This window comes from Anopheles moucheti, chromosome 3 (genome assembly GCF_943734755.1).
Source record: "Anopheles moucheti chromosome 3, idAnoMoucSN_F20_07, whole genome shotgun sequence".
Taxonomy (NCBI): domain Eukaryota; kingdom Metazoa; phylum Arthropoda; class Insecta; order Diptera; family Culicidae; genus Anopheles; species Anopheles moucheti.
The window spans coordinates 44535948-44548737 of NC_069141.1; the positions used below are offsets into that span (position 1 = coordinate 44535948).

The 12790-nt window shown below is 42.8% G+C and overlaps 1 protein-coding gene across 3 annotated transcripts in view; it reads right to left on the reverse strand.

Moving 5' to 3' along the window:
- Nucleotides 1-12790, reverse strand: part of LOC128301312 (formin-J) — a 77454-nt gene that overhangs the window by 41370 nt on the left and 23294 nt on the right. For all 3 annotated transcript variants that reach the window (XM_053037717.1, XM_053037716.1, XM_053037718.1), the window contains exon 3: nucleotides 7226-7487. In XM_053037717.1, coding sequence (XP_052893677.1) covers nucleotides 7226-7487 — 262 coding nt within the window. The remainder of the gene's footprint in view (nucleotides 1-7225; nucleotides 7488-12790) is intronic.

Consider the following 12790-nt stretch of genomic DNA (forward strand, 5'->3'; position numbering starts at 1 on the left):
ACCTGCACCCAAAGCATACAAGCTGGTATGAAATTAATTTCCAACAGATAAACTGATTAACTTCCTCTTTCTATTCCAAAGTCACTCTGAGACACGCTATTCTTCTATTCGCCTTGTGTGTATCTTCCATTCTTCTTCCGATTTGTGCAATACGCTAACAGACGGTGACTGATCGACTACATTATTCATGATTTTATTTCCTCCCGTCCAACCGCGTACGACCAAAACGGAAGTTCATCTTCCTAATCAAGTCTTTCGAAGAGAAAACCCACGGTTGGAACCATCGTCCGCACAACGCAACATCTGCGATCGTACGTACCCCAGCAGCAGCCGTTGTAGATTTGAAGCACTAAGTAAGAAAAACACTCCGTTGCATGGTTGCTTTATCTGAATACAGCGCCATTTATATATGCGCCGTGCGACCTTAAACTAGTTAATAGCATATTTGAGCTAAATTGAATGCTGTTTCAAATAAACGTTTAATAGAAGACCGAATTGTAAATCAATAAACACAAAGATCGTTTTACCAAATGCGAACACCAGAATCATGGGGCTTGTGGTTTTGATCTGCCACTAAACAATTCGTACGATCAAACGCACAACATGCGATGCCCGCAAACCGCGCACACAGCAACCCCCCCAACCGTACCGCAGATAACGGTGTTTATGAATGAAACCACTTTTTCCCTTCATAAACTATCTCGCGCGCGTCGCGTGTAGAGTTATTTTTTCTTCTCCCACTTTTCGTCCAATGAATGACCGGACGGATTCGTTGGCTTAATATGAATGAACAAACCCTACCCACAAGTGACGCGCGATTGTACAACAAACGGAACGCGGACGGAATAGGATGGATGGATGGATGAATGAAAGGAAAAAGACCTGCCGCAACACACAGAGTAACAACAACAGCAACAACAACGACGACGACGACGTCGTCGCAACACAACAAAGAGCAATCGAAACATTCACATACATGCACTGTTGTGTTTAGTCGGGTCGGGCCTACACAGTGCGCTCGCTACATTCCCACCCATCTGCTCGTACTTCAACCCCCCCCCCTTTTGGCCCGTACCGACTTCCATTTAATCCAGCTCGTTTGCAGTTCATTTCAACTGTGTGGTGTGGTGTATGCTGCCATCGGTAGAGGCTCTCTAATTCCAACCAGTCACTCTACACATTTGCAGTGATCAATCGCTAGGGCCACGCCACAGATGCATTCATCCCGGCATAGAGGAGTGAGTCATGACTTAAAATTAGCTTTTCGTAATAGTGGATAAATACGGCATATATGTACATACCCCCCCCCCCCTCCCCCTCCTTTTCATACATTGATCATCCTTTCACAGCAAAACAGCTACACGCCCTTCGTAAAGATCTCACGTATGATCAATCGTTGGATCGATGAAATTCTACACACTATAAGGCAAGCAGTAGTCTAAGCTCAAGCTAACCTGCATGTATCCCAGACGCCTGGCACTGACTAGCGCAGCCATCAACAAAACAAAGTCGCCTACATTCCATAAATAACGACTGCATAATACTGCACCACACACCACCACCACCGTCGTGTGGGCGGTGTTGTCCGTCAATGGGAAGGCGTCATTCGGTGGCCTTTTGCCAGAGGTCTCTCGGCGAGTGTATAAACACGCTAATCATAAACCAGCTGCAACGAACCTAACCCCCCCGCCATTGCAACCGCTCACTGTGAGGAGAGCAAAAAAAAAACCTCACTCGCACACAACAGCCAGCCGATGCACTTCACCAGTGACACTGACCTACGACAACAATGCCCGCGCGGTTTGGCTCAATCAAACGAAGTACCGTTTTTGATTAGAAGCCTGTAGCAGTGTGTTTTAAAGTGCAGTGCAATACAACACCGATACGGTAGTGCCACACGCCGGTGTTCAAGTCTTAGATCGTCTCTATACGTGTTTTACATGCTAAATCAAATAGTTTCATATTATGAGGATCGCATAACCAATGCACAACCGACCGGTCGGTCAGTCGCTGACATTACATTCACTATTTCATTGAGGCGTAGTGTTACATAGTTGCATGTAAATTACAAATCATAGAATCTGCTTGTATAACGTAAAAGTCACGTTTTTTAAAATGGATTCTAACATTTTTGCTGTACTCAGATGCGTTACTCAATCATATTTAAGATCCTAGAAATGATGACTAAGCTTGTGCTCTTTCAAGAAGGGCCATTCGAAACATGAAACGAAGGCCGAAGTATTCAAGAATATCTTTTTACATTACAGAGTTACTCCCATGAAGGTTGTCTGATGGTTTCATTATAGGCGCGTTAGTCTTGACATGATCGGATCGAGACCCATCCGCGAAAGTGCCCTTGAATTTATCAAATCAAAGAAAGCCAGCAGTAAACACATTAAATGTCACTGCCTGGTAATAGGTGCTCCCCAGGAAGAAATAGCTTCCTCTTTAAAAAGTTATAATGATTCTTCTTCTTCGTTTGAGAGTGAGGATGCATTCTCCTGTGTTTTTTTACCGACCAGCAGTTTGTGAACACAATCAGAGGGTTACTCACTCTAGCTCAAGGCATTAAAACCTGACAATTTCGTCATATGGTCATTACATTGTGTTTAACTGTGCTGTCATTTTGCCGTTTATGTTCTCCAGTTCTTTTCTTTAATATTCTATTTCGTTGGTTTTAATAAATTTAACTATCTTTTTGATTTCCTTTCCATTTTTCTTTTAGTTTTTCAAATGATATATCCTTTCTGTTTATTTCGTATGTTTTACAGTAGAATACCATATGTCGTTCCGTGTTTGGTGCATTGTATGTCTCACAAATTCCTGTTTATACTATTCTCATTTTGTGGAGCCAAAATGGTAAGAGGTTATGGCCCGTTAATACTCTGTTAGTTATTTTAATTTCTTTGGTCGTTGTGTGTCGTTATTCGTTAATATTGCCTGTAGTAAGAGGTTTTCAATATCTGTCACACCAAAACAATGCTATTCTCCTATTTTTGTCCCCATATTATCCAGAGCAATGGTAGCTTATTTGCTTCGGAGCACTTTAACCCGGCTTTCTCCGCGTTGGGTACGCAGAAACACACGTACAAATATCAACGTGGTGTGCACACGTACTAGCAACAAAGTTTACTACTACTGCAACTGGCGTCTTGTAACGATCGTAAAATATGATAATTCTGCCACCACCGGGCGTCTAGAGAACATTACTGCACCGCATCGACGTCCTCCCGAAAAGGGGAGCGGAGCGGGGAACAAACTAAATTAATTTTGCAACATTGTTGCCTTCCTTTATCATGCCGATGCCGTCGACAGTTTATGTTGATGATTGTGTACGTATCTGCCGCCGGGCGGTGTGCGGATGCGTTGGTGAGAAACGGTAATGTTTATGCATTTACTTTACCGCCCCCGTCTGCCGACTTTGACATGCCTTCTTGTTGTGTGTGCGGTACTGCCCACAAATTACCGGAAGGATCTGGTGGGTGGTAACCCGGCGGCGGATTCGTTAACCACCACCTTTTTCTACCGTGTCAAATAAACCCATTCGTTCTCACTCCTTCCCGCGACCGTATGTTTCCAGTGCACCCGACAGCGAGTACACTTACATTCCCACCTCGTAGTACACCTCACACCACCATACAATAGCCAGATGATATTGTGATCATCAACACGCCCTGCAGGGCACACTAAATACAACCATTAGCACACAAACGCAAACACCAAAACCGATGAAAAAGCCAAAGGCGAGACTATAAATTATCCGTCAACATTTTGGCCTATTTCTCCCTGTTTCATACTATCAAGATGCAGTTTTTTATGAACGAAGTAAGGGGGGATCGATCGAGACGCTGCCACAGAATTCCAGAGGAGCCAATTCGGTTCCGGTGCGGAAAAGGTTAATTTACAGAGGAGCACAAAAAAGGTTGTAATAACCATATGTTGGCAACAATTTCACACCTTTGGGTTTGGTTCAGTTTATTCTTTTAGATATAGTTCTTGCAAATAAAATCAATTCACAAATTTTTACTTCACTTGCTCCAGTATAATAATAAATATTATTTAACAATAATAAAATAATAAAAATTATATTACAAAGTACATAAAGAATAATCCCTGCAAAACGTGTTAATATATTTAATGGCAGTAACTGTGTGAATTTGCAAAACGATGACAAACAATGTTTGTGCGTACTATGACCTACATTCGTATGAATGCGCGCGTATGTCACGCGGATGTCGAGCTCGAGTGAATATCGGTGTTTGAATTTGCTAACTAACACAACCTACACGTCCGCTATTTGTTTATTTTTTCTCTCTTTTTGCTTCCTCTGAAGAAGAGAAGAAAAGTTTTTTTTTACTGCAAATGTAAATATTAAGAATACGTCTGTTTCTTAAGTTAAAATGAAAGCTCAGGGATCAAGTGTTGTTCTTCATTGTCCCCATTTACCAAACAACCTTCCAGATTAATAAAAAAAACCACAATAATAGGTTTCACTTTGTATTTGTTTCCTACATTCACTAATTCCTTCTTTAAGTTTGCAATTAATTCCTTTATAAACGGGTTTGCTTTACCTTTTGGGTTGTCGAATTTAATGAAGTTCAAAACTGTCGAGCGAGGAATTTTCATCGCTTCCTGCGTGGGCCTTCCAACTGTGATTTAATAATGTTACTATATGTATAAAAATAACTTTGATGGCTTCTTGCAAAAACACCATTTAAACATTAATAAAAAAAAATGAAATAACTTTGTGGTAAAACGTAAGGGTTCATAAAGTACTTCAATAAAAATCAATAACCTCATTCAGCAAAATGCTGAACCACCTCAAACCTTGTGCGCTACATTGTTGCGTTCGCACTTCAGCTGGTGTTTGCCGACCCTGGATGCAGCTTATATCTTCTATGTGTACGTAACGCAAATTACTTTTCTTTTGACATTCTCCGATATGTTACAGAACCTAATACCGGCACTTTAAACATTCGATGTCGATCGATTTGGTGTAATATTTCCAATTTATGTAAATACATTTATAGTACTAGCACAATGCCGGTATGCTTACAGTGCACCTAACTAACCTTGATAGTGACATTTGCTGTCAATCATCGTTCAAAAGCACGCACAAATTCACACACATTGCCCTTGCAAGCGCAAAGTGCTTCAATTCGCCTGTTGCTTTAGTGTGCTTAAGTCTTTCACGTCCAGCCATTACATCTCCAACAGTTCAATGATTCGATCTTATAGACAATGTGTTAGAATATGTTCGGCATTAACAATCACAAGGCTCGATAACCTGTGTACACATCATTGCAAATCTGCCTTCCTGCATCCTCCGATTGTGCACCCCCCCGTACGGTGCATCTCTATTTATACACGTTCAAACACAACACCGATCGTGAACAGTGCCGATCATAACCGTCATCATTTTCCACGAGCTATGAAATCCAGACAGTGCATACCGAACGTACAACAACACACGCTACGTGTCCATGCAGCTGCATGCTGTCGGTCCATAAGTTATCGTATCGTGATGTGGAATAATTGTGGTGACGTTGGTAAGCGGAACAACGCCCTGCACTATCCACACCCGCCCCATAGACGGTAAACAGTGCGGCAAGGGCACAGTGAAGGGTGCTGATAGAGGGTCAGTCGCAAAACGACCCACCACCACCCATCATCTGAGCCGTTTCCATTCGGCTTTGGCTTCGACGCTCTTTCTCCTTCGCCATGTGGCCCATCTTGTGGCAAAATGGAGGAAGCACGGAAGAGGACGACACACAGGCACACAGGGGGTGGTGTTAGTTTGTAACAATGTTGCAAATTAAATTGCGCTCAATTTGCTCACACCCTCATCTCACTCGTGAGATGATATACAACTCACGATGGTTATGATTGGCGAATGGAGCGAAGTGGAAATGATGCACTTCACCAACTGGTTTCTTGCACTTCGCGGGAGGGCAAAGGGGGGTGTTATAGCGGTGGCGCCATTATTGCCGGCACACAGGCACAACCTACGACTACTACCCCGTGGAACAAAACTATTCGTACCGGTCATAACCGTAGTTGCAGCATCAAACTGTGCTTTTGCATGAGCGTAGTGTGATGCCAGTTGCACCCAAAGACATTTCATTTTTTATGAATTTAAATATGTTTTTATCATGTTGTAAATTATTGCCATATTTTAACATTATGGTGATTTTACATTGTGTAAAACATGTTGTAATCAGTCGTGCTGCAATCGTACGTAATAGCTGTCAACAAATGACAGATTTCAGAATCCGTGACATTTGCCTTTTACATTTACAGCGCAATTTTGACATTCCAAACATTTGCTTTTTTGCTGTTCAATTACTTCTTACTATTTTACTACTTACTATTTTGCTTTATGATGAAATATATTTTTTTACTTTTATTAACTACACGTCTATAAGGACCTTGCTGGAAGATGTTTATTAGGGGGAATTTCTATTGCGCATCCATTGCATTATGACTACTGTTACGCGATGCATGAATGGCATCAATATATGCAAACGACTAACACGCGAAAGCAATTCAAAAAACAACTCCATAACTCTCCGGTTATTATCATCGTTGCCTCGACGAATTATGGTGGTGGTTGCGATATTTTGTAAGCTTTTTCACACATTGTACCGTTCAACGATCAACGATCAACGATGTTCATCGAACGTATTAGGTAGTTATCCATAGTTTTTGCAGCCAAATTAAAAATAATGTTTGATCTCTGTATGAATCTTTGCTAATCAAATTTAATTACACAAAAGTAAATAATTTAAAACAAATTGTTAATAAAAATTGTTTATAAATTATTCTTTACAAACATTCTGTTGACATTGAATAATCAGCTGAAGATTTAGGATCCTAAAGACCTGAGAAGAATTACTACGTCTATAGAATTAAAATTGCATCAGTTCTAACGTCAAGAAAATTTCCTTTTAAATAAATGAATTTAATAATCCATTAGCCGATGGAGACGCCTGGCCATTGTGAAATTGCATATTGACTTATATTATTTGATTAAATAGCAACGGAACTATTTCAAACCCTTCCTTCCACAACAACGGGCACAACAACCTCAAGAGATTGAGGTCTGCCATTTCTGATTTTCTTTGACTTTATTTGCGCATAGCCAGATGATCAGTCCGGCGCGTACGGAGGATTGGTCGATATGGGATTTTGGACCGGTCCCACTTACCGGTCACCATTTACTTACCTTGCTTAACTTTTCGCCCTCGTGGTGTGGTAGCATTTGTCGCAGGCTCTGGAATCCCGCATTGATGCTCTGCATCCGACGTCGTTCGTTGCTGTTCGCGATTTCGCGACGCATACGCTTCTCGTCTTTATCCATCGGTAGATTGTTGCCGTTGCTGCTACTGGACGATGAACTGTTGACACCGTTGTTATTATTGTTGCTGATGCTGTTATTGTTGTTATTTCCGGCACTACCGTTTTCTTCACTTTTCAAGCGCACATATCTGTGGGGAAGAAGAAACAACGAAAAAAATATTTGTAAAAATTATGGTAACTGAAAGTTTTGCTATTACATTACATTAAGACAAATGGCTTCTGAAAAATGGACTGTGTGAAAGAGAAAATCCCTCTTTACGGATTTGTGCGGAAAAAGCTCAACATAATCCTTAGCCCCCTATACGTGTGGAAGAACAAAGAAGTTCGACTATTTCGGGACTCGAACTTCGGGAATGTTCGAAGATTCAACCTCTTACGTGATTCCAATCAGATTAAAGCAATTGGCGGGTTAGAATCGCAATCGATTTAATTCACATTCGTTCTCTTTAGAAATCAATGGAGACTCGATAAGGAATCGATTGGAAGTCGATTAGAAATCGATTAGGAAGCGATTGGGAGTCGATTGAGAGTCGATTGGGAGTCGATCGGGAGTCGATCGGGAGTCGATCGGGAGTCGATTGGGACTCGGTCGGGAGTCGACCGGGAGTCGATCGGGAGTCGATCGGGAGTCGATTGGGAGTCGATCCGATTAAGATCCTGGGATTCCAAAAAAACAGGAATTCTTGGGATTCGTTTGGGACCCGATTGGGATTCGGTTCGGATTTGATTGAGACGCGATTGGGAATCGACATTGGCTAGACAGAAATAGTGATTGGATTGGTAGCGAAAAACGATAACCAATTATCACAATTAAATAATTACTTCTACTTTTACAATGTGCACTCAAACAGCCAACACGAAATTTTAAAAAGAACTGAAAACAAGAATAACAAAATAGAAGAAACTTCGTTGTACAGAAAAGAACAATATACAAAATATTTTTTTGGGTACATTATACCGGTTGTGTGTCTTCAATTGTATGTTTGATAACATGCAGTAAATTAACATGCCGAACGGAGATTGATATTCAAATTAATTTTTAAGAATCACAGACTTGCAAACAAAAAAATCCTGACAGTTCGGCTACCACCAACATTAAATTAATCGCACAAAGTCAACAGCCCGGCGGCGGCATGGGCTAATAAAGGCGAAAATAGAAGAAACACAACAACATGTCGCTGTCGCTGAATTCTACCGCAAACGAGTCTCATTCGTTGACTACCTGTCTGTCATGTTAACAAACCCGATGCCACAACTTATGAGGGGTAAATGAGAGTGTAAGCCGGTCGAGATCGACATGCGTAAAATACCGGCAGTCCTTCCCAATGGGGCACCATGCCATCTCTTACGTTTGCACAATAAAACGGTTATTTTTACTTCATCTTCAACCGTACTCGGCTCGGCGCGCTGCTCCCGGTCAATGTGTGCCGGGTGGTGTGAAATCACTAACCGGTCTATGTAACTAGTCAAAAATAGACCCGTCCTCCCTCCTTAAACGATTATGTGGTCGGGTTAGCCGCCAAGATTAGAGCAAGATGCGGTACAACGGGACCGTATATCATTTTACCTTTATCATTGAAAAGTTTACGCACATCATCCTTCCCCGGCCGTGGCGCTTTCCCCGTGTGACCTGTGTGTGTGTGTTTTGTGTTGCTGCGTACGTGTTTGGCGGCACGCTTCATGACACGAAAATATACATGCTAACACACGCGCCTTCTTCTCGCCTGGCTCAGCGAATGTAGGGCCTCTCTCTATGCTGCGACGGCACGATGTAACACGTTGGTGCAGTGTTAGGGGCCATGTGAGTAAATGGACGTACGACCTTTACCGCCAGACGGCGGCGGGGTTCAACAAAACGTCGTCATTTTTGACAGGTGTAGCTGACCTAGTTATGACAATCTATTTTTTCACGACGACAAAAAGGGAAATGTCCTCAGCTCAGTGACATAGTTGCTCTTCCGTCACGAGAAGACGCATGTGTGTAAAACACACATCATTTTTATCATTCGTCTCTATTATACATATTTTTAAATATCTTGATAATCGCTACACCTATCAATACTAAAAACATTTAAACATTTTATAATGCATAAAATAATTGTTTCAGTTAGTTATTTTTATTAAATCCTACAACATTATGCCCAGCTAATGCGCTCAAGTACACATTTATTCAACTCATTTGCTGTTAATTTAGTTTGTCCTTGCACAGAGACGATGCTCTTCTCTGTACGTGGCAGTAAAAATGTAGCAAAGCTGCGATAATGTTTGGTAATATTTTTTCCTTTCAACTCATATCGTATGACAGCTGCCACCACAATGAGAGCATTGGTGCAGTTTATCGTAAAAGGGTTCCCTCACATCAACAAATATTTCATTTCCAGGATCATTCCAACGATGCGCACGTAGAGAGGACCACCTTCGCACAAAACGTTGAGCGTTCTTTACGTGTCAGTGTGTCCTCATGCCGAAGGGGGCCCGCCGTTCGAAGGGTTCCTCCTCCTTCCAGTCGAAACATAACACAAATCCGATTATCTTGTCTTGTCGATTTTTACCTCTTACCAAGTTTTACGACCGCATAGTTTTATGCTTTATGGAAATCAGTCTCACTATTTACAACCTCGGCTGGGAAAAAGCAGCTACACAAACGTGGAAACAATCGTAAACAATATGCCTCGGACAAGCGTACGAATGAGGCCCCCGTCATATTTGCTAGCAACCGAACGATTTTCACCGCATTTTGCTCGGGGCTGTAGTAGTTTTTGCATAAAACAAAATCGAAACGCATAAACTTTTCATACTTTTATGGTCCCTCCGAGTGGGTTCCTCTTTACGAATGATTTGTCGACGAACAGCTGAAAATATGGCAAACTGATGGATACTTGAGAGATAAACAACACTTTGCCACTGTGATTGTGGGGGGGAAATATAACAGCAAAAATGTTAATTATGTTTCACGAACTCTTTTAGCTCATACAGTATGTTAAATAGTTGCTTAACAAAGAAACTTATACAATCCCTTTCCAACCAACAAATTGCGTTTATTTTCCTCAACAACGAGGAAACCTCTAAGTGAAACGAGCAACAAACCCACAATCGATTGCTCGTTATGTTTAGCATCGTTATGTGATAACATAAGTGACGTGTATCTGTAAAAAAACAAAATCCGTTTTCTCCTATCGCTATGTTAATTTGTGACACATGAATTTGCCTTTTGCACCCGAAGCCCCAACAGTCGGACCTTCAAAAGGCCAGTAGGGATGCATTCCGCTTGGAAAACCGAAATCGTGCTGTTGTAATTATCTCTTCATGTTACTTACATTAGAGAAATTTTCGAAAACAAAAACTATTTTAAACAAAAAAATAAATAAATAAATGAACTACGCGTTTCTTTCATTAAATCTTTATCTGCTGATGTGACATCAATATCAATAGCAATCTCAGTCACTTAACATTTAAACTTAGTAACACTAAACCATGCAGTGAAAATCTACCACGACAGAATCAGGAAGTAACTGTCCGAAAAATGTAACAAGGGCGATTGAAACTCTATCTAGCGCGAGGAGCACTGTCCAAATAAAACTACCCAAAAAAAAAAAGAAGTTGTACGCAGGCAAAACGTGGGCCCCGAATTTTCGTGTGTGTAAGTGTGTGCTGTGTGTGTGTCGCCTTAACTGAACCCATTGGATGAAACGCAAAAACCATGTGAATCGTGCGCTCCCCCGTGTGTCTCAAGGTTAGCCTACATTATTGCGAACTTTGGCGATAACGTCGCGGATACAACCGCGGCACCCCAGCAAACACACACGGGTGGCGTTGGTCAAATCGCGAAACCAGCGGTGCGAGACGGTTTGGGGGGGAACATCCAAAAATTTGAAACCACCACAAACACACAAAAACGGTCCCCGCTCTCTGCTGTTCCGCCCTCTCCTGACCATGTTTTGACAAAAAAAAGTCGGCAAAAAAAAACAAACAACGAATGGTGTGTGCCGGCGGGACACGACGGACGGAAGGAATTTCGCGAATTATTCCATCTAATTCGGGGTTCCACCAAATGGTTGCCTCTTTCGCGCAGCACAAAACTAGCAGCACTAGCAAGAATTTATGTTTGGAGCGCCACCAAACGCACGATACACACACACATTTTGTAAGGTGGTGCTGTGTGTGTGGTTGGATTGCTCCTTTTCTGGCTCTGCTTACTTTACTGCTTCCTTCCTCGATCCACGATGCACGATCGACGCGCAGATGATCGTCGCCTAAAAACCCGATACAGCATGTGCGTATCAGCAGCAAGGCAGAGAACATTGGGATGGTGGGGGCAGGCGGACGAAAAAAAAAGGGATGGGGGAGGGTTGGGGAGGGGGGCGATCCGGTTCTGGCAGGCTCACGGTATTATGTGTCTACGGCGGTAGTTACGCGTGTGTGCGTGCCATTTAAAAGTGTTCTCTCGTCCGTACATTCTTTTCTCGCTTTCCTTCCTCACTTCCTACTTCATTTGGCTAAGGGTGGATTTAAATGGCCGTCTCACACACATCAAGGGTATGCGCGTCTCTTTGCGAAAGAAATAAATGCGTTTGACCCCCCCTCCTAGTCGGCTAGCCAAACTCGTTGATCGATGATGGTGGGAGGAGGGGGGGGAGTCGAAACGTTTCTAGCTCCACACACGAACGCTTTATACGACGACCGAGGTTGTTCACTACTACCCGGTTTTCCTGCGCGATGAGAATGATTTTCGCTCTCTCGCACTAACGCGCGCTGTGTTGTTGGTCGTCTCCGGTTTCGTTCTCCCGACCCCGATCCGTGCCACAACTTCAATCAAACGCACAATCTCATCCCCGGGTATTAACAAAGCGGGGGGCGCCGAAACGGAACCACCGACAGGGGGGCGAACGACAGACAGCTGTGTTATGCGCAAAAATCGGCTGATTTGACCGTGCGCGCCAACGTTCACCCCCGGCAGAAAGGTTCAAGGTGAGAGAGACCAGCAGCGAGAAGTGTGTGTGACGCGAAACAGGCGCGTAGCAGCGCTCCAACGTGAGAGTGGAGAGATGCGCATGGAGGGGAAAGAGATATTGCGCGCCAACAAGTAACGTATCGTCCCGTCCTGCGTCCATGTGCACCCGACAATCCGCATCATGCTAGTCTTATTCCGTGTGGTCAGCATGGATGGTATGTGTCTTGGCCACAGTGTTCCCTCCTTCACCTTCCCTCCTTCAGCTCTTTGAAGCGCGGTTAGTTCCAGCGCAGAAAATTAAAAAAGGCTATGCTGATGATGTATGCCGTACGATTTGCTTACTGTGCTCTCTCGTCATGTCGGCAGGGCTTTATTAAATTAGGTGCGTCTTTCTTGATTGCGATTTGCTGATCGAGACAGTTCGTCGAATTCATGGCCATTTTTCAGCTGAATTCCAAATTTCAGCGGAAATCTTTTCTG